General features: G+C 40.5%; 2 protein-coding genes across 4 annotated transcripts; one reads left to right on the plus strand and one right to left on the minus strand.

Moving 5' to 3' along the window:
- The first annotated feature begins 65 nt into the window (after positions 1–65).
- Positions 66–10,742, plus strand: hadhaa (hydroxyacyl-CoA dehydrogenase trifunctional multienzyme complex subunit alpha a). The gene is made up of 21 exons (XM_086190523.1): positions 66–185; positions 699–740; positions 2,172–2,242; positions 2,397–2,530; positions 3,472–3,610; positions 3,744–3,863; positions 4,091–4,193; positions 4,373–4,495; positions 5,350–5,468; positions 5,544–5,600; positions 5,696–5,805; positions 6,681–6,815; positions 6,907–7,078; positions 7,668–7,754; positions 7,921–8,061; positions 8,186–8,254; positions 8,420–8,533; positions 8,715–8,796; positions 9,319–9,433; positions 9,514–9,659; positions 9,748–10,742. Exons 1-21 carry the CDS (start codon positions 119–121, stop codon positions 9,891–9,893), a joined length of 2,292 nt encoding a protein of 763 aa, XP_086046649.1. The 5' UTR covers positions 66–118; the 3' UTR covers positions 9,894–10,742.
- garem2 (GRB2 associated regulator of MAPK1 subtype 2) lies at positions 9,231–27,472 on the minus strand. Of its 3 annotated transcripts, none has more exons than XM_086190525.1 (7): positions 27,246–27,472; positions 24,595–24,735; positions 20,661–20,791; positions 20,337–20,502; positions 18,417–19,267; positions 16,518–16,687; positions 9,231–15,789 (listed from the first exon to the last, which is right to left on the minus strand). In XM_086190525.1, exons 1-7 carry the CDS (start codon positions 27,355–27,357, stop codon positions 15,201–15,203), a joined length of 2,160 nt encoding a protein of 719 aa, XP_086046651.1. In that variant the 5' UTR covers positions 27,358–27,472; the 3' UTR covers positions 9,231–15,200. The 3 variants fall into 3 exon arrangements, with proteins under 3 accessions (XP_086046651.1, XP_086046652.1, XP_086046653.1); XM_086190527.1 differs by having other exon boundaries at positions 15,386–15,682; XM_086190526.1 differs by lacking the exons at positions 24,595–24,735; positions 27,246–27,472 and adding an exon at positions 23,258–23,646.
- Positions 27,473–27,960: the final 488 nt, after the last annotated feature.

Raw genomic sequence — 27,960 nt, forward strand, 5'->3', positions numbered from 1 at the left:
TTACGGCAATATCTTAAGGTTGTCTTATCTCGAGGACCTTATTCCACTTGACATGTGAGAACTATTGCGCCCTCTGCAGTGTAAGTTTTTTCTTGTTGGTTTCGAGTTTCAGCTTGTGATGGCAGCGTCTGTATCGGCCGGCGTATTTTTTAGATTTGCAACCTTCAAGTATCGCTTTTTATCTGGTATGTTATGTGAACGGAGTTATTCATGTTGGCTTTTATTGATGACTATTCTAATATTTACAATGATGCATTCAGTCTCTGTGTTTCATTGATGAACCGGAGGTGAACTTTCACCTAGATTGTTACAAGTCGCTTGGTGGTAGTATAGCTCTACAGTGATGTGGTTTAACGTTGGAGATAGTTGTTTAGATCCTACAATTCTACAATTTCATTTAGCAAACGCTTCTGTCCAAAGCGACGTACTACACAAGCAAGAATTTAGACTGGAGGGAAAGCCTTAGTAAGTTCGACAAAGTGCTTCAAATTTGATATAAATTTTGTTTTGGTAAACGTACATAGCTCCTTTGATATTGCAAGTGATTTCACTGTATAGTGGGCATCTCTGTCCTGCTACTTTTAATGAAATGAATTTTGTTGTCATGAGAGGGTCCCGTAATTAGATATCAGGGTCACACTGACTTGACTGAGGGCAATCTGGGTCATGGTTCATGATATTCTGTTCTTGATTTGTAGGTCATGGGAACCGGTGTCTCTCAGTGTCCTCATCATTGGCAGGTAAAAATCAGCGGGATCATACTGATGAGTATGAAAATCACTAGGCCAAACATTTGAGTTATACTAAGGTACCAGCAATTTGGTATTGTGGTAGATGAATGTTTTTTTTTCTCAGATTTGTATTTGTAGCAGATGTGTTACACTGTCATATTTGCAGGTAAACAAGGTTAAAGTCCCTCAGCCCTCATGCCTCAAGCATATTTTTCTATTTGTGCTGTCAAAATTTGAAGCTTCGTTGTACAGAATGTTCCGAGTTTTGGAACTTATGCCACTGATGGTAGTGTGAGTGCTCACATGATGATTACTAACATGACTTACTATCATATATATATATATATATATATATATATATATATATATATATATGGATAGACATGTGTATATATATATATATATATATATACACACACACATATATGTATACACACATACCGATATGCTTTTATATATTTATATATATATATATATATATATATATGTATATATATATATATATATATATATATTTTTTTTATAATAAAAATAACTAGGAGGAGATAGCATTTGTTCAGGGTCCAAAATTGGCAAAAAAATAGTCCTTTCATGTGCTTATTGTGGACTTTTTCTTTATTTAGGTCAGGAGTGTCAGAGTGTGAATTGTCGGTCTTGATGAGACAAATGATTGAGATAGTGTTTCTTGTCTATATGACATACCTACAGGCCATGGCAGCCCTTTGTAGATGCCTAGGTGGTGCTGTGGAGCACCTCGGGGGTTAATTTTTACATTTACCAAATTTTTCACCAGACCTGGTGTGTGTGCCAAATTTGGTGAGTTTTTGAGCATGTTAGTGGGTCAAATTGAGGTTTAAAGATGCAGCGGAAAAAAGAAGAAAGAAACGCAACAATAACAATAGGGTCTTTGCCACCTTTTGGGGCTCAGACCCTAATAATAATAAGTTTCATTTCAGTATTTCTGGTTTTAACTCACTGTACCTTACCACTCAAGCAGCTGCCACTTTTATGACCAATTTACTTGTGGAAAATTTTAAATTTCAGACTAAATCTCACTTTTCAGTGAGTTCATGTTGTCAAACAATACTCTAATCTTTCTGAATCTTTATTAGCAATCTGTGAAGTCCTGTCATTGTAAATCTGAATGTCCAGAATCTATGTTTATGCCTTATATGTCTGGCCACACACTCACAAGTTAAATTGTTATTATCATTATTGTTATTATTATTACTAATTATGATTATTATTTGTCAAGAGGCTTCTTGTGATGCTCTTCCAGCCCCAACACCTCACACTAACTCTTAATACCCTCCAGTAGGTCCATCAACAAGGCTGTTGTTGGAGGCTGTGCTCCGTCTTCCAGAGATGAGTGTTTCACCAGTGGACACTTAGCCCTGGGTTTTACTGTCTCTCATCTATTTTACTCTTTCCTCCATCAAGCTCGAACACATGTCAGCTATGAGCTCAAGGATGATGTGGCAGTTATACGACTCAATGATCCAACATCCAAGGTGTGTATGTGTATCTGTGTGTGTTTACTTAAGAGTGTATGAGACAGTTAATCCATGTCAGAGAGAGAGATAACATTTGTTTTAGTCTAGTCTGCTTGTTTCTCATTGATAGATATGACATGTTTCATCTGTGTGTGTGTCTGTGTGTGTGCAGGTGAACACACTATCTGTGCAGATGCAATCTGAGCTGACGGAGGTGATGAGCAAGATCTGGTCAAACAATGCTGTGAAAAGTGCTGTTCTCATCTCAAGCAAGCCTGGCTGCTTCATTGCTGGAGCAGATATCAAGTGAGTTAAAATGAGAATACAGGGGCAGCATGGCACAGAGGTAGAGTGGCCGTCTAGCAACCGAAAGGTTGCTGGTTTGATCCTCACTTCCCCTGGTGACCATGTTGAAGTATCCTTGAGCAAGATACTGAACCCCTAATTGCTCCTGATGGCCCTGGGACCAGCTGGCGACCCGTCCAGGCTAGAGTTGTCACAGTACTAGAATTTCAATATTCAATACCGATATAAGGGGAAAAAAATCAATTTTCGATACCACAGGGAAAAAAATGACAAAATAATAGGCAGAAAAATGTTTTTAATAATGTCTAGAAAATACTAACAATAAATAACATAGAATAACATCTATTTTAACACATCGGTTAATTAAGTGGCTGACGTTAATGTGTGTGCCTGTCAGCGTTTATCGTAATTCAGGGCTCTCAACTTGAGTCTCACACATTCACCACTTTGCTTTTTACATTTTATATACCTTTTTTATAGGACCTTTGCGACCAGCAGCAGCACTCGCCATGTTTCGCCAGCTCTCTCCTACACACGCTGAGCTTCTAGTAAGGGGAGGAGCACAGAGGTAGTCTGTGTGTACTGGGATGCTGAGTGCAGCTGTGTGTCAACTGCAGGCAAGATGGCGCCGTTGGTATTGATACTTTTGCAAATGAGTGTCTTATTCAAAGACTAATATTTAGTATTGAATAATATCTGGGTATTGATACTTTTGACAACCCTAGTCCAGGGTTAACCCCGCCTCTTGCCCAATGTCAATGTCAAGCTCCAGCCCCCCCCCCCCCCCCGCGACTGTCAACAGATAAGCGGCATAGAAAATGGATGGATATGAGAATACTTGTGTTTTGTTTATTTTGTTGTGATTTTCTTACCATCCGAGTTATAAGAATGTATACATAAAACTGTCAGCTAAGTGTGTGTCTTTATTTTGTTCCTCTCAGCATGATCCAAGCCGCAAAGAGCAGTGAAGAGGTGACCCGTCTCTCTCAGGAAGGTCAGAAGATGTTTGAGAAGATAGAGAAGTCCCCCATCCCCATCGTTGCTGCCATCAATGGCTCCTGCCTGGGTGGAGGCCTTGAGGTTTGTTCATCTATTAATATATGTGTTTGTGTGTGTGTGGGTGTTTTTGTGTGTGTGGGTGTGTGCGCGCGCAGCAAAATGAGGCTGCTTATGTGTGTTAACATTTATCCCTCACTTTGCAATTTCTGTCTAGTTTGCAATAGCTTGCCAGTATCGAGTTGCCACCAAAAGCCGAAAAACAATACTGGGCACACCCGAGGTGATGCTGGGGCTGCTGCCTGGAGCAGGTGGCACTCAGAGACTCCCACAAATGGTATAAACACACACACTCATATTAATCAGTTGCTCCTAATGGCTTGAAAGCACTATAGCAGTCTAGTGCTTGTGGCTAATGAATTACACCAGAGTGTTTTAAGGTCAAGTCTCTCACTTAGGGGGATATTAGCTAACAGTATCTTTGTCCTCTGTGTGTGTGTGTGTGTGTGTGTGTGTGTGTGTGTGTGTGTGTGTGTGTGTGTGTGTGTGTGTGTGTGTGTGTAGGTGGGTCTCCCTGGAGCATTTGACATGATGCTGACAGGAAGAAACATCAGGGCAGATAAAGCTAAGAAGATGGGTCTAGTGCACCAGCTTGTGGACCCTCTGGGTATGTCCTACATGTGACATTTTTAGATTTCTCTGTTCCATGAGAAACATCATTGTGTGTTCTTGCAAGCTAATAATTGTCTGTGTGGCAATTAAGTGTGGTGATTTGTACCTGTGATGCTCACACTGTCAATATCACAGAGAGAACATGTATAGGGTTGTTCTTGCTTCTTCCCAAAGGTCCTGGTCTGAAGCCTGCAGAGGAGAGGACGATTGAATACCTGGAAGAAGTGGCAGTGGGCGTGGCCAAGGGAATTGCCAACAAGAAAATTCCTCTTACAAAGGAGAAGAGTCTCATGCAGAGTAAGTGATGCAGGTTCACATGAGCTTGCCATTTGACGTGGATCAGTATTGTTGGTCCTTTCCAGCAAATACTGTCACAAAACTGATTCTAAAACATAATGAGCTTAACACTGACCGTTCTACTTTTTTCCTTCTGAAATTCCTTTTCACTTCCAGATGAATAATGACCATGGAATATTTAATTGCTATAGAGCAAAAAACCTGATGAAATCTTAAAATGCAAAGATATAAGCCTGTAGTCAATTATTTTCCTGAGTTTTTTAGAGTTAAGAAAGCACTGGTCCAATTAACTGCAAATCCCACAATGCATTGTGAATGATAGATTTTTCAGTGACTCAAAACTATAGATTGGATTGCCTCCTCTTTAATTTGCCCCTAATATGGTAACAGTAACCTGATGTTCACATTTCCATCAGAGACATAACTGTTACACTTTACTGAGTATCTTAGTACTTCTCGGTGGAATTGCGAATAAAACATAATTTTCTTAGAACAGGGTTGATATATGAACCGAGGTTTCTACAGGAGTCTCCAAGCTCATTGCAAGTCGACCGTGGATAGTTACAACATTATAGCAAATAATCAAATCCTACCTTACTGTTTAGCTCTATTTGATACCAGAAAACAGATATGCAAGAACCACAAAAGCAAAATGGAAATCTGAAGTCTTACAGCATTTATATTGTTATTTCTGAGTAAAGACAGAGCAAAGGCCTCTCATCAGCTATGGGCCTTGTGGTGGTCCTAAACATATTTGCTTCTCAGTGAGAAGTGCCTTAGCTTGTTATGGAAAAAGATGCTGTAGGAAATGAAAACATAGTGCTGTGAATTCATATTTTTTAATATCTGTGCAGAGCTGCAGGACGCAGTGATGGGCCTGGGTCCAGTAAAGAAGAAGATCTACAAGACTGTCAGCGAAAAGGTTCAGAAACAAACAAAAGGACTGTACCCTGCTCCGGTCAAAATCATCGAGGTAAGGAACACAGAAAAATGTGAATCAGCAGAATTTATGTTGCCACATAACGCTGACATCTCTATGGATGTGTAGTCCATCAAGACCGGAGTGGAGCAGGGCACAGAGGCGGGCTATCTGGCTGAAGCTGAGGTACATTAGTCAACTTGTTAGTTTATCTGTGAGCAAAATAGCTCATGTTAAGTGGGAAAATAACTGCATTACTTGTGTTCTTGTTATTAACACAGAACTTTGGGAAGCTGGCGATTACTTCGGAGTCCAAAGCTCTGATCGGCCTTTATCATGGTCAGGTTGCTTGTAAGAAGAACCGATTCGGGACCCCAGAGAAGGAAGTGAAGTATGACTTGTCGATGACTCCACTTGCTCTACCTGCTTTTTGTTTTTCACTGCCCGTACTGTTTCAGTTTAGTCATGGCAAGGTTGAACGAAGCTGCAGGGATGTTGTCTTCAATGTAGTCGTGTTTACTGGAACAACATTGTAGACGATTATTTCAGTCAACAATCTTTCCCCCTTAGATTTCTGCGTGTCGCCTTTTTTAAAGTCACCCTGGCTAAGTGAAAAAAATGACATATTCAGAGCTAGCAGGTTCTGATGAAGTTTTGTATCATAAAATAAAGAAGGTCTATTTGTTAATTTCAGTGAAGAATTGTAAAGATAAAATGAGTATGAATATATAAACTCAAATAGAACACAGTTCACCCTTGACGTATTTTGTGCAAGGGTTTTTCACTGTCCATGACATTTATGATTGGCTTACAGAAATACGTACAAGCTAGGGTGTTTTTTTTCTACTTTCTCATCATGAAAAGAGGTTGAACCAGATGTTTCTACTTTGCTGTCACAATGCCATGGAGGAACGTCTGGTTACACGAGAACATCCATAAGTCCTACATAGTCGTCCCTAGATCCTGTCATAAGAGCACTTTCTCAAAAGACGCAGTTGTAGTTTTGCAGGTTGCCATTTAATCCGATAGCCCAGTGATTTAAAAAAACAAAACAAAACATAAACCTAAACTATATAGGACTGACCTTGTGTCACACCATGATGACTCGAGAGATGTGATCTTCGAGTATGGGCTGAGCTCCCTCAGAACAAAAAGGCACTGCCTGTAATTTCAGGCAAATGGAAAAAGGTGAGTGTAGCAAGTACGACACAGTGGGACAGCAGCTTTAATTGTCAGCATTGATGGTTTGCATGTGTTGTGTTTTAGAACTCTGGCAATCCTGGGCGCAGGGCTGATGGGAGCAGGGATAGCTCAGGTATCAATAGATAAAGGCCTGAACACCATCCTGAAGGATACCACAGTTGAGGGCATCAGCAGAGGAGAAGATCAGGTCTACAAAGGGTAACAAACTTGCTCTGTTAGTCATTTCTTCAAAAAATGCTGGAACAAAGTCATCTTTGAAGTACAACTTTCCCTGTGTTTTTGTGCTCAGTCTCAATACAAAGGTGAAGAAGAGAGCCTTGACATCATTTGAGCGGGATGCCACTCTGTCTAACCTCTCCGGTCAGCTCAACTATACCAGTTTCCACTCTGCTGATATGGTGATAGAGGCCGTGTTTGAGGACATCAATATTAAACACAAAGTCCTCAAGGAGGTGGAGGCGGTGAGACAAATGTCATACACTAGAATTTCCTATTAACAAGAATTTATGTATAAGAATTCAATTAAAAATGGAGCAAAATATACAATTCACAAACTTAATTGGTGCCGTTTTAGCTTTTAAATGAAGTAGTTAAAGTTAAAAGCGGTTTTCCCAGTTAAAGGGTGATTTATAATGAAAAGTAGGATCTACAATAGCATCACATCTGTGTATCACTGTGATTTAATTGTAATTAATGGATCAAAAAGAATTCTGCAGTAACAACATTATGATGTTTAATTGTACAATTTGTCTGATCAAAAGATGGCAAGCAAACAGTTTTTAAAATGTTTGCTTTATAAATGGAGTTTGGCTTTGATCAGGCCCAGTGGGATTGTGCATGTCTTCAGTTTTGATGTGTAGGCGAAAAAGTTTTCCCCAGAAGTTTAGAATTCATGGATTCTTTGTTATAGACCAATTACACTTTGGATTGTAAGATTTTTCTTCATATATTTTATTTAAACTTCTTGCTCTCAACCTTTACAGAATTTACCATCCCCCATGTTGTAGTTATTAATGTAGTGTTCCATGTGCCTTTCTTCTCTCTCTACAGATCATCCCTCCTCACTGTATTTTTGCCACCAACACCTCAGCTCTCCCCATCAAGGATATTGCTGCTGCCAGCAAACGCCCTGAAAAGGTCTGAAATACTTTGATCACACAACCTGTGACAATGTGCTGAAAACTTAACTTTGTGCATGCACTCTCAACTTCCATAGCTTATTTTACTGCAGCAACATGAGCCGCACAGTCAGACATTTTTAACCAATATTTCTGTGCCACGTTGTTGATTTCATTATGTGTAGGTGGTGGGCATGCACTACTTCTCGCCAGTAGACAAGATGCAGTTGCTGGAGATCATTAGCACAGACAAGACGTCTAAGGACACGCTGGCCTCGGCTGTCAGCGTGGGCCTCAAACAGGGCAAGATCATCATTGTTGTCGGGGTGAGAGCAAGCTTTGAAAGTCAAAAACAAGCACTTTGCCTATTTGATGTACTTAAACATGAATGTCATTTACCATTGTATAAATCGTTTGGTATGTGTGTGCAACTCTGTCTCTGAACCACAGGATGGTCCAGGTTTTTACACCACCCGCTGCTTGGCTCCTATGTTAGCAGAGGCTGTCAGAGTGCTTCAGGTAACTAAAGTCAAAAAATACAGATGTGCTTATGCTGTATGTGCGAGCTGTTTATCATCAGGGCTTCTTAAAACCAGATTTAGAGGGCACAGAGTTTGATCTTCTTCATGATCATCTCCACATAAACAAACAGCTGTGATATAAAGTGGCTGGTCTGTTTAACAGGAAGGTGTAGGGCCAAAGAGGCTGGATACCTTGACAACAGCTTTTGGTTTTCCTGTCGGCGCTGCCACGCTGGCGGATGAAGTTGGTATCGATGTGGCAGCACATGTAGCAGAGGTAAAGTTGTCTGGCTGCTGTGAGACTTTTGAGTTGAAGTCACATTATCTACCTTTTAAATAGAGCCCACCCAAAGACTGTTCATAAGAGGAGTGTCCCACAAAATTTTGTAAAAATAACCCAGATTATATTTTTCATTGAACATCGTTTCTAAGAATGATGTCTATGTATTTTCACATAGGATCTGGGTAAAGCCTTCGGCTCTCGTTTTGGAGGAGGAAACGTGGAAGTTCTCAAGACCATGGTGGAGAAAGGTTTCAAAGGTAACAGTAAGGACATGAATGAATAATAGAAGTTAAATAAAAGGAAATATGAATGGAGTTCAATTGATGATTTTCTCATCTCCATTTTACATGTGTTTTAAACAATTTAATACCTACATTCATCACATTGTTCCCCTAAAAGCTGTTACTTTTCTGTTTACTGTTCTAGGTCATTTTTATCCATTAGGGTAATTATAATTGGTGCTCATTACTTTCTTTTTTCTGCCCAAATTCAAATATTGCACAGATAAAATCAGCCTTAAAAGTTATTCTTATTTTATAACACAAGTTAAAGTTTTGTTATGTCCAATCTCCCATTAATTTGTTCTTTTGAAGAGGGTTAAAGTGTAACATAAAGCCATTCTGTGTCATTTTAAATCTTAAAATGAGATATTTCTAAATGTAAGTTAAAAATTTGGGATGGAGACGTTGGTATTGTCACAGGATTCTGATAGCCATTGTGTGTTTATACAAGCCTCTGGAATTACTGTGGGTCGAATAAGTGTTTATTATCAATCGTAGGTCGGAAATCTGGAAAAGGCTGCTTCATCTACAGGAAAGGCAAAAAAGACAAGAGTGTGAATCCTGACGCTGAAGAAATCCTCAAGAAATACAAAGTCTCTGCTCCTCCTGCTATGTAAGACTGCTTCCTTGACTCTAATCCACTCATTTCTCTTATGGCTCTCTAAAAATGATAATCGTATGTTTTTTTTACAGATCTTCTGACTCTGACATCCAGTATCGGCTGGTGTCTCGCTTTGTCAACGAGGCTGTTCTGTGTCTCCAGGAGGGAATACTGAATAACCCAGTAGAGGGAGACATTGGAGCTGTGTTTGGACTTGGCTTTCCTCCTTGCTTGGGAGGTATGTCTCATATTAAAACCCACACAAAGTAAAAACTTATACCGTCTGTGCTGATACATTTTTACATTTTTGGTCTTGTGCACGTCAGGTCCATTCAGGTTTGTGGACTCAATTGGAGCTGAGTGTCTTGTCAGCACAATGAGGCGTTTCGAGGATGTTTACGGAAACCAGTTCACACCATGCCAGCTGTTACTGGACCATGCCAAAGACCCCAGCAAGAAGTTCCATACATAATCAAACATCCCTACCCACCTTGATGTCCTTGTGGATTGAAAATTGGAATTAAACATGATCCCATCAGCTCAGAATAGAAGTAACTGCACCGTTATTGACCTTCACACTAAATGCATCTGTTTTGTTTGAGAAATGCAAAATGCAGTTGCCTTGAACTCAATGTCCTTTTGAATCTAATACTTTGTTTTTGTCAGATGTTAAGAAGATGGTGGTTCCTGATGGGCTGTTTTGTGATATGAAGTAGTGATACACTCATAGGGCTAATGGAGCATGACTGTTATGCGAGGAAAGTCAGCTAATGATAATAATATTACGGCATTCGTTATTTAGGTCCTCCAACTTAACCATTCTTCCACCCCATTAAGAGACTGAATATGACTTGAACAGAGAGGATGTTCTGATGATGCACTATCTTGTTTTTTGTGTTAAATTGTAAGCAAGTCTTGTAAATACCTGTATTTGATATATGCTAGTTTCATCACGCACCTGGGCATCAACATAACTGTATTTTCATGGAGTGTTATTTTAGCATCAGTTTGCTGCTACATGAAGTACAATAAACAATTTTTGTTACACATTGGTGGGCAGATCAGTCCTAAATGATATATGTCAGAGTAGAAGAAAATAAGACAGTCCTTCTGATTGAGTGTTGGCAGCCATTTTGAACAGTAGGGCCCCAGGGGCCATTCGATAATCCGTCCATCATTTAATACTTGATCTTACTAAAGCATTTCTTCTTTTCAAATGCAGCTTTGAATCAGTTTACATGGCTGAATTGAAGCCAGTTCCTGCCATTTTTTTCCATTTTGGGATAAAAAGTCCCAGATTTTTTTTAGAAGATGAAATGATACAAAATAAAGAAGTAATAATTTGAGATTAAAAAGTTTACTCTGATCTTGTACTTTTGATTTTAATCTCAATGTAGATTTTTTTTCTCATTTATCTTCATCTCATAATTTTGACTTTTTACATCATTATTATAGTTGGATGTCATTTAGATTTTTTTTTATCATCATTTTGATTGTTTAATCAAATAACCAAGCAGGTCCAGCGCCACACACACAATTCTCCATGAGCAAGCACATCGTGCAACAATGGCGATGAAAAGCTTCCATTTAACAGGCAGGAATGTCGAGCAGATCCAGGTCCAATGGGATCAGGCTTCTGCTTTGACCGGCTTGTGGGGGCAGATATACAGAAAGAGTAGGACAGATAAAGAGGGAGAGAAAGGGGAGAAAATGACAGACAGATGGGGACGTGAACAGGTGATGCTAAGGGTAGCAGCTTGAGCCTCTTCAGGACTGTAGCCTCCTCCAGCAGCAGCAACAGCAGCAGTCAGGGATCTGGGAAGTGGGGAAGCACAAAGGCTCCAGAGAAGAAGATGAGTTAGTAACACGTATGAGCACAGGAGGACAGAGAAGAGGAGAGGGAAGTCCAATGCACCATGGGAGATCCCCCCGCAGTCTAAAACTATAGCGGCATACTTGGCAAAATGATTTACTAGGGGGATATTTCTACTACCAAGCCTATTTTTTATCATTTTTCTTTCTTTTACTGGCAGATATGGGCTTCCTTAGTTAATAGCTGTTCTATGCACAGTTCACTTTTAAATTTTGGCTTTAGATTTTATTATTTAAGTGAGTTTACTTTGAGGGGTCAATATTTTTCAACTGTTAAACCAGATCCACTTTTCAAGTTCACTGTGACTATTGATACACCGAAAGATTTTATGTAATTGCAAATGAAGCTCAGATAAAAAAGTGACTTAATTTGAGGAGCGGCGTTCCTGAAACTTTAGAGTCTTTGCAAAGGTACATTGAGGATGATCCCAAGACCCCTTACAGTATTTTTCTTTTAATTTGAGAAGTGCAGTTTTATGTATCTGGCAAAAGCTGCATCAACTTCAATTGAAATTTACTGACAGAGTTGAGACTATTCATGGTCAATTATCTGTGAGGATGGACTGATTTGGTTCTAGTTCTCTAGCCGGCCTTATCTGCAATAAACCTCCTTTCCCCTGGACCCCACTACCTCCATGAAAAACAAACAGGGATAACATAATTTTCAGAGGCCATTTAGTTTGAATTTATTTTATATTTTCTCACGTCTTGATCGCTTTTCTTACAGTGGCCTTGCAGGATCACAGAACACATCGGTATTACGTGGCAGACCCAGGAGAGGCTTTGAAACATGAAACATCAACTCTTTTAAAAAAGTCACACTAAACGTCAGCCTTTCTTTTGACAGTCCACCTTCCTAATAATTGGTTGAGTAACATTACTTCCTGTATAGGTGGATTTTTGGACCATATTACAGTGGGATGTAAATGTAACATTCAATAAACAGGCTTTCATTTGCCTTCATCCTACTGTAAATATCTGGATATTTATGACAGAACAATTTGCAACATGATTACAGAACATTATTATTTTGTATTTATTTAAGAGTGATTTTGATGTCTTTATGTATTATGGAAATTTTTTTTAAAAAAGGCCTTATGTGCCTGCAACAATAATATAATTCCTTTAAAAGTCAATTATCATTTGGTGTAGAAATATAAGAGAAAAGTTAAAAAGACATCTTTTTGTTCAACCATGAACCCACGGATATGAAATTAACTGCACTTTTACTTAAAAAAAAAATAACCGAAAATTGTCAAAAAGATCAAAACTGTTACCAATAAATTGTCTGTCAAATGAAAAAAGATTGATCAACTAATTGATTGAGCTCTAAAAGCATTTCAAAAGTACAAGAGAGGTTAACATGATATTGATAGTAAACTTAGCGAATAAAGATTTACTGGTAGTGTAAAGCCCAGTTGTAAATGTCTTTTTGTAATTCAATGACTGAACAATCACATCTCAGTAACATAAGTAACCCTGCAACCCTTTAGAATCAGAATTTTTTGAAAAGGTTATTTCATAAGCTGTTTGTTTTCATCACAGTGCTTTGTTGCTTCATGGTCTTCAGTGAAAAAACAAAATGAAGGATGATTTAATTTATTATTAGGCATGGCTTAATCTGACATATCAAAAAAAAAATAAAGATCTGATGTACATTTATAGAACTTTTGAAGAAGAAAATTAGTGTGTGGCCTTGACGGGTATGTTAATAAAAAACACTCTCCCAAAAACAAAAGTAGCACTGATATAGAATGCTGTAAATGATGAATGATGCTTCAGTTGATCAATGTTTTAAATTTTCTGACTGTATTTTTGTCAGTTCCGTTTTATTTCTCACCATTCTTGTGACATTTTATACTACAGGGGTTTTCAAAGTAGGGTCTAGGAGTCCTTATGGGTCTTAAGGGGGGTTTTAGCACAAAGGCTAATAAAATGGCTAGCTTTTCACAAACAAATACAAATAAATTGATGTTCCATCCATCCATTTCTACCGCTTATCCTGTTAAGCCTGATTTATGCTTCTGCGCCGTGGCAACGCCGTACCTATGCCGTACCTATGCCGTACCTATGCCGTACCTACGCCGTCAACGCAGACCCCTACGCCGTAGCCCGACGTGTACCTCCAAAAAATCCAGTGACGTGAACGTCAACGGACTGTGATTGGTCCGCTCGACACACGACGTTTCCGGTTCAGCACAACAACACCGCCATTTTTAAAGTTTCTGTGGTGACAGCAACACGCAAAAATAAAAATGGACCAAGCCGAAGAAAGAGTTATCAAGGTGGTTCGCAAGTATGACCACCTTTGCAACTTCCATTGTTGTCTCTGTCTCTGACCCATGTGCTATGACGGGAAGAAAACTAAGGAATTCGACAAGAGTCCCCCAAAACCATACGAAGATAAAGCCACACCCCTCTAATGGCTTGGCGGTGAATTACAGAGCAACGCGTTCCCTCGACGCAGACCTATAAATGCACAATGACGACGTAGGGGCTACGGCGTAGGTACGGCGTCGCCACGACGCAGAAGCATAAATCAGGCTTTAAGTGTCGCCTATCCCAGCTGCTTTCAGGTGAGAGGCGGGGTTCATCCTGGACAGGTCGTCAATCCATTGCAGGGCCAACACATATAGACAGACAACCATTTGCTCTCACAGCCACACCTATGGTCAGTTTAGAGTATCCAATCAGCCTAGTCTCCTCTTGTATGTCTTTGGACGCCGGAGTACCCACATAAAACCCATGCAGGCATAGGGAGAACATGCAAAATCCACAGAGAAAGACCCCGAGCTTGAGCCAGGCACCGTCTTGCTGTGAGGCAACAGTGCTAACCACTGGACCACGAGCCGCCCTAAGTTGATGTTGTCATATCTAAAAAATCATTTGCTCCCAGTTTTCTGATAATGTGTAAAAAGTTGTACTGGACTTTCCTGGCTAATTTACAAATGGAGTTTTCGCTGTTTTTTTTGAGGAGAAATCAAGCTAATTTTAGAAAGATAATATAATACCTAAGGCACTACAAATAGACATCAATAAAAGGAGACTTTAACTTGAATTTTTTTTTTTTTTTTTTAACAACTGATGTACGTTGAGAAAGAATTTGCCGCGGGGCTCAAACATTTTGCAAAGGTAGTTTCAAATTCTTGTGAAAGGCAATGTATCTTGTGTAAGGGCCCCTGTTGAGCAATAAGACTTCAAATTAGGGTCCACAGCCTATTGAGAGTCAATTTGGGGTCCCGAACATAATGAGAATCACTGTTCTACAGGTCAAAAATTGCTGACCTTTATGATCCTTATATTACAAAAAACTGAGCTGTATCTAAATTTGTCCATCCATCCATTGTCTTCTGCTTATTCCTACATTAAGGGTCGCGGGGGGCCTGGAGCCTATCCCAGCGTCAATGGGCGAGAGGCGGGGTACACCCTTGACAGGTCGTATCTAAATTTGTACATTGTTAAATTATTCTTTATGTAAATTTCATGTTGTTTGATTTTTTTAACAGTTGTACTTGGAAGCTTCCTGGCACCTGGTAGAATGAGATGTGCTGTGGTTGTCTATGTGCCATAATGACACAATGAAAATGGTTGCCTAATTTCGATCTCTGCTGTGGCCATTTGTTAGTAAACTAATTCCCTTCTGTGAGTCAGACAGGAAGTATTCAGTCAGTTAGAGCCAGTGTAAGTGTCAGCTCCATAGTATTACCACAGATGGGTGTGGTGTCATTCAGTGTCTGCTCCAACTCAGCAGCAAATGGGTCACAGTGGAAGGCACATTTTCAGAAAGGCTCAGTAGCCAACAGGCACATTATCAGGACAGTAATTTGTGCGTGTGTTTGTGTGTGTGTGTGTGTGTGTGTGTGTGTGTGTGTTTATATGTGTTTGTGTGTGGGTGAGTGTACATGTGTTAGATCTTGGGTCTCCATCCTTGGATGAACTGTGTGATCTTGGTGACATGCAGTCGACTCAGGTGAAAGTCATGTGACAGGATGTCCTCAGTCAGCTGCACCAGGAGGCTGCCATCAATTCGCTCCCTCTGGAACACAGACACCGCTGCCTCTGATAGACCAATGAAGCGCAGACAGGCTGACACTTCCTCCAGTGATAGCGCAGATAGGTCAGTGGGAGGACGCCAGGTCGGGTCAGTGGGTGAGGCCTCGGTTACCCCTGTAGATGCCCCGCCCCCCTCTGCACCTCTGGAAGCATCTGTGGAGGGACTAGGGGTGGGTTCAGGGGAGGGGCAAGGTGACTGACGGTTGAAAGGGTTCAAAGCCCCAAAAGGAGCAAAGCGACTCTGCGGGGGTGGTCTCAGTCGAGGCCCAGAGTTGAAGGAATCCCCCCATGGTTTGGGCCAGGTGGCTTGTGCTGGCTGAGGGTTGGCCGTGGTGTCTGCAGGGACAGCAGACACTGGCTCAGGACTGGTGGGGTTAGGGGCAGGGCAGTCAGCCCAGGAGCAGGGGTAACAGTAGAGAGAAGCATCTGGAGAGGGTGAGCAGCTGGGACAGATGACAGGAAGATCAGTCAGCATGACTTCAGTCCATGGGATATTTTTGAATTAGCCACTTCATATTGGGGAACATTGTCCAGTAAATTTGATAGATGTCTATCCTACTGTTTGTTTCTGGAGGTTTTTTTTTTTAAGAGGGACACTCAGTACACACACATATATATATATATATATATATATATATATATATATATATATATATATATATATATATATATATATATATATATATATATGAATATATATATATATGTATATATATATATTCATATATATATATACACACACACACATATACATATATACATATATAATGTGCGTATGTATGTATGTACATATACATATATATATATATATATAGAGAGAGAGAGAGAGATAAATATATGAGAGCAGCTTCACATGAAACATGAAAAATGAAAAGACGTGGTCAAACTCAGTATCATCTGCAAATTTAAAAAAATTAAAAAGATAAATAATATATTTTTTTAAATAAAGCAGATGATGCATCCAGACATGCACACCAATACAGATAAATAAAAGCCATTCCTTTAATATTTTCATCACTGTGCCCTGTGTTTCCTTTGGACTAGCTGGATTGCACAACCCCCCCCCCCCATTCCTCCAGCAGGAGTCTGGCCAGTATGTAATATGGAGATGACTGGTTGAGATTTTAGAGGCTGCAGGGTTTGAGTACATTTTTTTTTTTTTTTACTGCACCTGTCCTGCAGTCCTGAGGAGTAGAAGGAGAGGTTGGGTCTGGGGGAGGTGGAGGTCTTGGGGAAGCGAGGTGGAACAGGGGGGCTGGGGGCTGGGCTGGTGATGGAGCCTCCTTTAGAGCAGCGAGGGGGTACCGGAGGAGCAATCAAGTAGCGACACTCCTCTCTCACCTACATATCCACACACACACACACACACACACACACACACACACAGAAATTAGAGACCCAACAGCAAAAAAAGTTAAACTGTTGAAACTTGACTTTTCCCAAGATTTTATAGGGGATGTGTGTGTGTGTGTGTGTGTGTGTGTGTGTGCGCGCGCGTTCCCTCTTGTCTCTTTGATCTGGTTGGTAAATGTCAAACTTGGGTGACCTTTACACCACTAAAAACACACACACACACACACACACACACACACACACAAACACACACACACTAACACACACAAGCAGAGCTGACAGGCTAAATATCATGGAATGAGCAACAGTGTGCGTGACAGGCTATAATCCAGCTGCATTGTGGACATGAACTCCCACACATCCATTCTGTTCCACTGCAAGCTGCCATCACTTAGAAAAGAAAAAAGTTAATTAAACAAAACAAACCTGATAATTCCACCCTCACAAATACAGATGTGGTATACTAACACCGATGTTAAGGGGGGATTCTGCGATTGTTTCGGGAAAAATGTAACATGGTTGTGTTCAAATGACTTTGGTTTGGAGGAACATTATACTGTTGTGATCAAGATGTTCCCTGTACACAAACAGTATGTGAAAAGTAGGTTAAGAATTCACAGGAATTGGCCTCAGCAATCTTACAAACTCATGTATTAAAACAAAACAGTATAGTGATGCAGCATATAAGAAACATTCTATTCATTAAACATAGTCACAAATTTGTTTTTCTCTATAACCAAGTCATGTGAATGTCAGTTTGTCTTGAAATATTTTTAGCACTATCTGGGAATAGTGCATTTTACACTTCTGGTTCATTTTCAGTCACAGAAAAATTATGCTGGTTATCATTTAGGACTAAGTGTGTCAGCTTTTAAACTAACTAGTTCGGATTTAAAGCATTGCTTCCCCTTAAAAGTGTATTTTGTGAAGTACAAAGTACAAATAGGTGTCTTGAGCTCACAAAGATATTTTTTCCCTCCTTCATTACTTCTTTGTGACTCCAGAATGCACAAAGAGCAAGTCATGTATATTTAGCTTGACGCTAATAGCAACTGATGTCTAACTGCTGTAGCAACAAAACAACAGCAAAAATGTATGTTAATACTCAAGCAAATCGGTATGATCCACAGCTTCTTTATTCATTCACACTTTAACTTGAGTTCAAAACAAATCATTATCTCTCCGGTTCAGCACTACCATGAACAAGTGTGGATGAATGCTTAAACTGCATGCACCAGCTGATTGTGCTATCCACTATGATTTTTTGAAGTTTTAAATTATTTCTCAGGTAATGTTACATGGGACATGGGTTACAAAAAAAAGAGGTGTATTTCAAATAGTTTTGGAAATATAACCACACATTCACAATAACAATTTCAGTTTTGCATTTATATATCATGGATTTGAGTTAGGTTGGCCTTGGAGGAGGTCTGGTTATCCCGCGGCCTTTCTTGATTTAAAACAATATTAATAGCAATAGTTCAAGTCTAGATTAGGTGGAAATTGCATGTTCAGCTGTATACATACATCATGTGTGTATAGCAGCATTTCCAGGAAGTCAGTGTGTATTTTTTGTGTGTGGTATGTTGTGTCAGTAAGGTTTAAAAGCTGTAATGTATGAATAATTAACATCTGCCATCCTCACTTTTAACAACCAGATGCTGCCTACAACAGATGAGAAGCATGCGAGACATAAGGATGGAAAAGAAAGACTCACAGCATCAGATTTTGGGGGCACTGGTGGCGGAGTAGACACTCTTGTGACCAGTGTACCAAGAGAACCATCCAATGAGGAAGAGGAATGGAAGGAGATGAGGTTTGACTCCTTTCCTAAGCCCTCTGGGTTCTGATTGGTCCAAAGTTCCTCATAAGGTATCTCCTCATTGGTCCTCATTTCAGCCTCAGTCCACTCAGGAGTCACATATTCCCTTTCCTCACCTGGCCCCTCCCCCAGTCGGTCTCCAATTGAGTCCCTGCAGCGTTGTGTTAAGGTGTCCGAAACCCCACCCCCATACCCACACATTGACAGTCGCTGCAGTGCCGGTGCCAATGAGTCCTGACCTGACACACACATGTGAGAGCGGCGTGGGCTCACACACTCCTCTGTCATACACTCCAACTCTGGCCGCGTTTCCCTAACAGCTCGAGAGTAGGCATCAGGGTCGAACGCATGTCTAAGAAGCAGGCTCTCCACTGCTGCCGTGTTGACAGAGGCCTCGGCCACATTGAACCTAGGCATGCACCGTAGAAGCAGAAAGTGGGAGGGGGAGACTTGCTGTCGCCGAAGTACCATGCAGAGCACCACCGTCTTGCTGACGATGTTGAGCAGCTTATAGCGGTGGCCCTCTCGCACCGCATGCCGGTCATAAGGGTTTCTAGGTGGCCGTGATGGCACAGAGACATTGACAGGAAGGCGAACTCTCTCAATGATGCTCCGCACTGTATGCTCTCCTCCTAGCATGCCCTGCTCCAAAGGGGAGCGTGTGCAAAAGCGCCCATGACAAGCAAAAGGCAGGCTGACACTCTGATTCGTGCGATGGTTCATACAGACCAGGCAGGGAGTTTTACCTGAAGAGGCAGAGATAGCAGAGTTAGGAACAAGGTAACATTGGTCAAAAGAAAGAGAATTTAGCAAAAATATTGGTCGAGGACACTCGTGAGTTTGAACCCAAGGGCTGGATGAACTCCAAGGCCCAAACAAAACAAAGTTATTCATATAAATTGAAAAAAATCAGTTTATGGGGGAATTTAGTTGTAATTTCAAGCAGCATTACCTGAGATTTATGAATGTCATTCTAAAAAAGATGTGAGAACTTTTTCTTCAGCCGAGGTTAGTAATTGGTGGCTAGTGGTCAGGACACAGAGGCCACACTATACTATCCATCCATCCATCCATTTTCAACCGCTTATTCGGGGGGCTGGAGCCTATCCTAGCAGCCTTTGGGGGAGAGGTGGGGTACACCGTGGACGGGTCGCCAGTCCATCGCAGGGCCAACACATATGGACATACAATCATTCACACTCACAGCCATGCTTACGGTCAATTAATAGCCTCCAATTAGCCTAGTCCCCTCTTGCATGTCTTTTGACTTTGGTAGGAAGCCGCAGTACCTGGAGAGAACCCACGCAGGCACAGTGAGAACATGCAAACTCCACACAGAAAGATCCCGTGCTTGAGCTCAAACCCAGAACCTTCTTGCTGTGAGGCAACAGTGCTAACCACTGCACCACTGTGCCGCCCCACACTAAACAATTAAATACTAATTTACTGAGATTTATTACATTACAATGTAGCCTATCTTTTTCAACCAGTGCAGATTTTCTTGACTTCTAGACTTTAAACCAATGGTTTGGTATACTGAGTGACAACCCTATTTCATACTTGGTAATCATCTCAGTGATGCTACTCAGCCATTCAAATCTCTGTATTTGGGTACACACTGCAGCTGAAGTTACCAAGCGAAGAGTGTTGATATGAGTAAATAATACGCAGCAGTCGGACAGAAAAAAAGCCTTTTCCCACGGTGCTCTCTAAGAGGAGACAAGAGGAAGTACGAAAATCCAAACTTGTTTTTTCAAAAACCACCAAAACAGGACTCCTCATATCAAAGAGCTCAAAACACTTAGCCTTTCCTACTTCGGGGAGTCTTTCCCAGGCGTCTCAGGAGCGCACTCAGTCCTGTCTTTTCCTTGGATGGTGTGGCACACAGAAGCTCTGCCTTCCCCATGAGTGACAGCTCATCTCCAGCCTGCAGAGTGAAGCTATAGGGCTCGCTGTCTTCGCTGAACTCCCCGGACACCACCTGTAGCGTATTCATACATAAGTGAATGAGAGTGTAAATAGTTAAGAGGACAAAGGCACACAATTTATAAATTAAACACAGGCAGACAATGTTACAAGCCAGTTAAAAAAACTAAAAGCAAAGGACAGCTTTAGAAGATGAAAGTCCAGAGGACAAACCTTAACGCTGAAAGTGATTGTCTCCATGACAAAGACCCTGTCGGGGAAGACTCCAGCAACTTCCTCCACACTGGAGAAATACTGGACTGGATCCCGAATGTCCCGGTCTTCATCCAACAACTTGAACTTTCCTGCAGAGAGGAAACATGCAGGAAGAGTGGAGATGAAGGGGGAAAAGGTAAATGGTGGAAGACAATTCACAAAGTATGAAAGAGGAAGTAAATGACAGAGGAGAAAAGAAAAAGGACAGGCGAAATTATTTTTGTGTTCTTTGTGTGTTTAATTACGAATAATCTCACTTCTAACTCACAGTCACACACACACACACACACACACACACACACACACACACACATACACACACACACACACACACACACACACACACACACACAAACACATCTGCAGTATTTGGATGACAAGAATACAGACACCTCCGTGACCTCTGACCTGGCACCAGCTCTCAGCCAATCGACAACCGACAAGGTTGGCATGGCAACCAATAAAGGACCCCCATTCTCACGCAGAGCAGAGACACATCACCATGGAGACACTCACACATACACTCACAACTCCCTGCCTTTCACGCTTTCTTCCCCTCGCACATCCCCTTCTCCGTCTGTAAATCTTTCGCAGTCACACGCTCCAGATAAGGAATCAGGCAGTGTTGCAGTCCATTAACTGTGTTCATGTTCCTTTTGCTTGTTGTGTGACACATTTTAATAATGGGAAGGACCTTTTTAAGAATTTACAATGTTTCTAATAGCACGCATACTTTTGTTTATTGTTGTTCACCTACTCAGCCATTAATTGCATGACTGTCTGGGTCATTATAGTTTTAATGAACCTCTATAACCCTCAGAGGATCCTCTTTTATTCTCAGAGTCAAGTTTCAGTGTGAGCAAAAGAGATGAGAACATTTTTTTTTGTCTGGGAGGCAGAGCAGAATACCAAACCACTATCCTCCTCGCCAGCAACCCCCCCCCCCCCACCTCCCATTGCAAAAGGGCCCCAGGATAAGATACCAAACAATACTAGCAAGTGCTAGTTTTCAACACAAACCACCACCCATTTCTTGAACACCAAACAAAACTCCATTTTCCTCCAGGAAACCTTCACCGGGAGTGTTCAGCTAGACTCTGAATTTCACTAAAAGAGTTTACCTGTGACATCACAACATATTAATTCACCATAACTATCAAGATACATTTCTAGAGAATAAAAAAAAAAAATTCATTGATTTTTTTCATTAGCAAGGATGACTGTGGTGCTGCTTTTCTTTCCCGAAACCCATCTATGACAAAGGATCATTGAGCTCTTCATTGAGCTCCTCTACGCTTCAGTCATCTTTCACTATAGAGGGGAGCTAGAGAGAAAGAGGGGGAGAGAGAGAAAGGATGAGGGAGCATCCTGTTGTCCATCCCTGGGGGGAAACCAATATTGCTCTCCTCTTATTTAGACTTCCTGTATGAACTCATCACACAGACATCAGCTCATCATCAGTGGTGGCCTGTTATTTAGCCAGCAACTACCTGCCATATTTAAAGAGACAAAAAGTTAGTCCTGAATGTAATTGCTAGCTGGCTTGTCTACTGGAATCCATCAGTAAATAGTACAGGATTATGGGTTGTTGTAATACTATGCAGTTTCAATTCAGCTCCATGCCAAATTAAAAATAAGATGCAAAAATCTGTGCCTTTTTAGCTAGGAGAAAGTAGCCGCGGACAGTTTAAGTCTGACTACATAAGTAACAAGACTGGGTTTGGAACCTATAATAATGTATGGTCAGTAGGTCTATATTGTGAATTCCCGGATATTAAATGCTCACCTGCATTTAATTTCGCAGAATCCCAGACATAGCCTGTTTGTTATTAAAGAGTACAATTGTCATTAAATCATTATTGCACTATACCAGCTACGATTTATTTTATTATCGTCTTTTCAATGTAGACTATTAAATGGTAACTTGCAAAACCACACCATCGCTGCTATAGAAACAGCAACTTACTGGTAGCCACTGGTCAGCAGACCAGACACACCAATTAGCACAAGTCTGGCTTCATTTTTACCCTGCAGTTCATCTGCTGAGGTAGGAGGAGAGATCTGACTCACTGTTGCACCAGCCCCTGCTGTTAATCACTTTATTAAAGATTAATTTCAGCATTTTATGGGACACTCCAAGTCATGCAACTTGTTCACTCTTTTACTTGGTGACAAACATTTTACAACCCAGTCAAAAAGTTGTTCCAAAGATTTCCATCACTGATCACGAGATGCAAACATACCCCGCAGAGCTTTTTAACTAGTGCTACTGAAATGAATAGGGTATTCAGGATTTAACGCATTATTAATATCCCACATTTCTAATCTAACCGACCTGGCACTGTGAAAGCACAAATGAAAGAGTTCAAATCAATTCTTTTTGTGTTTTCTAAACCTTTCAAGGTGTTCTAATCGCTTGAATGGAAAACACTTACTGACCCAGCTCACATTCGCCAAACACATCCATGTTACATGTACATTATATTTCTTATATGTATGACTATTGTTCAAGGTCAAATACTTGAAATATGCAATGCTGAAGTGTCTGAACATACCCTGCCCCTTGCTGACCCAAATTTCCGTTCATTCTTCCGAAAAGGAACCTGAGAGGCAGCAGCAGTGCGAGGTGACATCAGAGCTCCATCGGTGGAGGAAGCAATGAGGGGGAGGCATTAAGATCCAGTTACACAGCGAATAATGTGACTGGTCCAATTGTCAGAACAATGGGATAGTGGGGATGAGCTCAGGTGAGGTCATACTGACTAGACTCATTCAGCATGAAAGTAAATGGGCATGAGTGAGGGGCTCTCGGTGGGTTGTGTGAATGTAGGTGAGTATGAGTATATGAGGTTTTTGTATGCCTATATATATTGGTTTGATGTTTTGGTTTGCTTTTGTGCATTCAAATTCTTTGATCTTTTAATTTGACATTTCCCATGCTTTAAAATAACCCCTTAACTAAGTTTTCATGTACATTTTATGTTTCTACAGTATAAATTTCTACAGCGGCACAGTGGTGCACTGGTTAGCACTATCGCCTCACAGCAAGAAGGTTCCAGGTTCGAGTCCCAGCTTGGGCACGGGATCTTTCTGTGTGGAGTTTGCATGCTCTCCCTGTGCCTGTGTGGGTTCTCTCTGGGTACTCTGGCTTCTTTCCAGTAGTACTTTCATGCTGAATGAGTCTAGTCCTGATTGATACTCTAAATTAGGTATGACTGTGAGTGTGAATGGTTGTCTGTCTATATGTGTTGGCCCTGCGATGGACTGGCAACCTGTCCAGGGTGTACCCCGCCTCTCGCCCGTAGCTGCTGGGATAGGCTCCACCCCCCCATGACCCTTAACAGGAATAAACGGAAGAAAATGGATAAGTGGATGGATGTTTCTAAAACTTTATTGACCCCAACATTACTGCTTTTTTGTCCAATTACATAATTATGAAGAAAGAGTAATGCACTCAGATATATAACCCTTTTTGGATTTCTTGCTGAAAGCCATGTTTATAAAGTCATTATTCAGCAGCTAGCTTCGCTTAGCATAAAGACAGCAAATGCAGAAAATGCTGCTCCATGCCAACAACTAACCAGCACTTATAAAACTGGTTTGTTCAATCATTATACAAAAGAATTTCAATAACACATTTAATATGAATTCCATAATATTTAATAGGGAGAGTTTCCTGATGGAAATTTCTTGAAAAGGACCACTTTAACTCCCGCAAATTCTCCAGGCACTTGAGAAATATTATTTCTCCCAAGTTCACAAAATACCAACAAAACTAGGAGACTATTATATTCGTTTTTGAACTGTATTGCATTGTGTTGTTGTAATCATTGCTTAAAGAAAACAAAAAGTGTGTGTTCGTGCACGTGTGAGTGAGTTTGTTGACTCTCACCCTGATACTGCAGAGGGATGTCAATCTTGGGTCCAATGACGTAGTGTCCCTCCTCTAAGCTGTGGGCCGTCACTGTGGTCCACTGACGACAAGAATGTAAAAGAACCACGTCCTCCTCTGTCAGACCTTCAACACACTCACCTGGAACCCACACAAACACAAACACACATTCGAGTGTTCATAATTACCACTATCAAGGATGGTTCACCACCCCTAACCAACTCATCAGAACCCCGCAATGTAGCAGGCAACATAACATTAAAGAGCCCACGTAGACAGACTCAGTTCTGCAGTAGAGACATCATGTAGCACAAGAGCATTGATTTCTGCTGATAGCACAGTGCTACACACACACACACACACACACACACACACACACACACACACACACACACACACACCTTTTCAGTCTGAATGTTGATGGATTGTTTTTTTTCACTGAAATCTTTTAGTCTGATCATTCTGAAGGATGGCTCAATACAAACAAAGTAGCAACAAATACTCAGCAAAAATAAAAACAGCCTTTAGTCTAAATAAATAATGTACTTACTCCTTTTTCATACTCTATGTTTTTGGGTCATTTAAAGACAATATATATCTGATTTAAAAACCTTTTACATGTATAGCTTGTGTTTATTCATGTTTTAAAGCTTTTAGAATTTCATTGGAAAAACTTTTGCTACAAGAAATTTGTGGTTTGCTTTGCCAAAAGCATTAAAGTATTACATTAATGACCACGCTATGGCTAGTAGTGCTTAATCAAATCACCTGTGCAATGATATAAATGCAAAAAAATACAAACTATTATTGAGACCAGTACTGCAATAAAAAATTTCACAAATGTCTTTATTAATGATAACTTTGTTATTGTTTTGTTTAAAATTCAATGTTGAATCAGTCTGGTAGATGGAGAGTTTAGACAGTAACTTGGTTTAGATAGTAACCTGCAGTGTGTAGGTACAGTGATTTATTGTTCCTGGAGCTCTGTCTCCAAAGTTTTTTTCCCCCAGATGTATAACTGAGATTGTGCAGTTAAATGATTCTGGGATAATTGCTTTCAGTGATTTGGGACAAATTACATATGTTTTGTTGAATATATTAAGCATTTCCTTGTGTAGCATACTGTTCTGTCTCACACACATTGCAACAGTGAACCACAACTTCTGACATCATGCCCTGTTGTAAATTAGTAACCACCATCTGGGTTGAGTGGCTCTCTAAACAAGCAGGAATATGTGGTGCAACCACGGTTAAGTTAATAACCACCTGCGCGCCACCAAGGCTAAGATGCGCAATTTTCGGGTACGCGATTTCTTCGAAGCCATAGTTGACTTTCCCCCTAGTCGCCGCTCGTTAGTATTCACCACATTCACCGACAGATTACAGCATTTACATATGAAAAGAATTGAGCAGCACTTTAGCAGCACAACAGACACTTTGTGGCTTTCCGGGCAGCTCTGGAACAACTTTGGCCGTGACACACAACGCCCGTTCCCAAATTGAAAAGCACAAATCTGGTGAGACAAAAATTCACTCTGGCAGCCAAACAAGACACATATATGGTTATTTTAGACAACGATGATGGCTCCCTTGCACAAGCCAGTCTATAGATGATGACTGAGAAAGTAATGACTTAGTCGAACTACTGCTAATGGCGCATCAAAGCAACAGAAATACACCACTACAATGACGGAAATCGAATTATCGTGACTTCACAATAAGAACGCTAAACGTTTCTACGCATCATTTCACCCTTTAAAATGGGATTTCATTCAAATGTAAAACATTAATACGAAGCAAATCTGAGCATTGAATACTAAACACTTTCAAGTTCTGTTAGGCTATATAATCACATATTAGAGTAAAACAAGAATAAGTTTATTTAATATTATCATATATGTAGAATGCCATAACATTTCCTTACATAGAGTGTGTTGGATGGGTTGTTTGTCAGGAAAAGTGTTCATGTATGTAAGTAATCTATTTAATGTACATAGCATATTTGCAGACTTGAAGGGAACAAAAGTATGGACTCACTATGCACAGTTAACGTATCAAACTACAGAACAAATAAGCTTAATGGCTGCATGAAATGAAAGTCTTGCTGTGATCAAATTGAGTTACTCTTGGATATAATATCAGCTGTCAGGAACAAACCAAGGCTTTTAAAACACTTAACCTTAGAATTAACCTTTTTCCATTCAAAACCACTCATGTCTATTATTGTTTCAACGAAAATGATTTTCAAAAATTTCTGGATGAAAAGTTACCCTAAACAATAGATATATTATAAATCTTTCGTAAAAATACACTACAATTTTTGACATGCCAAAAATATTTTGAAAATTTCTACCGGAAATAGAATGTATTTCTAACAACTTGAAGCAGTGGAGACATACTTATAATTGCTACACTTGTTCTACCTAGACCCTGCAATATTATACGCACACACACACCACAGGGACAAGTCTAAATGATTAAAGCATGCATATTTTAGTTTTGCTAATTTAATGCCAATACTATGCTGGTTATCTGAGCTCGACGAAGTCGCGTCAGAGTTAGCTAACAGTGGTCGTTAAGAAATCAGTTGTCTGAAAAGTTTTTGCATTGGTGTGAGTGGGTTATGCACCCGTTAGCGAAGGCTGTCTTACCGTGGGCCAGACGGACCAGAGTGGGCAGACGGAACTTGCTGACCACGGCGTCCAGCGGCAGCGCGAGGGGACTCCAAGTGATCTCCGACAGGCTCGCCGACAACTTCTCCATCCTCCCGGGTCATCACTGTACCGGAGATGGTAATAACTGTGGCGTTAAAGATGAAGTGGAGGAGGATGATAGTGATGGTTGCGGTGTAACGCCACAGAGTTTCGCCATGTTTGAATGTTGGAGAGAGTGTGCGCGCGCGCGCGTGTGTGAGAGAGAGCGAGAGAGAGAGAGAGAGAGAGAGCGGAGCCGCGTGAAGTGCGCACGAGCAACGGAAGACAGCGCGAACCCCCTCTCATCATTCGGTATCCTGGACCTCCTCCCCCTCACACAACAAAGTCACCTAAACGAAAGAATGTTGTAGTATATTTATATGTATGGCTGTCTGTTGTGGCCCCATAGAATGTGTGTGTGTGTGTGTGTGTGTATATATATATATATATATATACACACACACACATATACATATATATACACAGTATATACATATATACACACAGTATATACATATATATATACATATATATATATATATACATATATATATATACATATATATATATATATATATACATATATATATATATATGTATACCGATTGTTGTGGCACAGGTTTATTGAAATTGACTATTTTAGCCTTGTATCAAGTACCTTATCATTAAGGCA

The sequence above is a fragment of the Aulostomus chinensis genome, chromosome 20 (assembly GCF_037954235.1).
Source record: "Aulostomus chinensis isolate RoL2024-O1b breed Wild chromosome 20, RoL_Achi_v1.0, whole genome shotgun sequence".
Classification (NCBI taxonomy): domain Eukaryota; kingdom Metazoa; phylum Chordata; class Actinopteri; order Syngnathiformes; family Aulostomidae; genus Aulostomus; species Aulostomus chinensis.

What these genes read in the sequence shown, in the direction of transcription:
- hadhaa (XM_086190523.1), top strand. Translation starts at nt 119, where the DNA reads ATGGCAGCGTCTGTATCGGCCGGCGTATTTTTTAGATTTGCAACCTTC. An exon ending in ATTGCTGGAGCAGATATCAA is followed by an intron (nt 2,531 to 3,471) that starts GTGAGTTAAAAT and finishes TGTTCCTCTCAG; the next exon opens with CATGATCCAAGCCGCAAAGA. An exon ending in GCTATCTGGCTGAAGCTGAG is followed by an intron (nt 5,601 to 5,695) that starts GTACATTAGTCA and finishes TTATTAACACAG; the next exon opens with AACTTTGGGAAGCTGGCGAT.
- garem2 (XM_086190525.1), bottom strand. Translation starts at nt 27,357, where the DNA reads ATGGAGAAGTTGTCGGCGAGCCTGTCGGAGATCACTTGGAGTCCCCTC. An exon ending in CAATCACTTTCAGCGTTAAG is followed by an intron (nt 20,503 to 20,660) that starts GTTTGTCCTCTG and finishes AATACGCTACAG; the next exon opens with GTGGTGTCCGGGGAGTTCAG. An exon ending in TCCTCAGGACTGCAGGACAG is followed by an intron (nt 15,790 to 16,517) that starts GTGCAGTAAAAA and finishes CATCTGTCCCAG; the next exon opens with CTGCTCACCCTCTCCAGATG.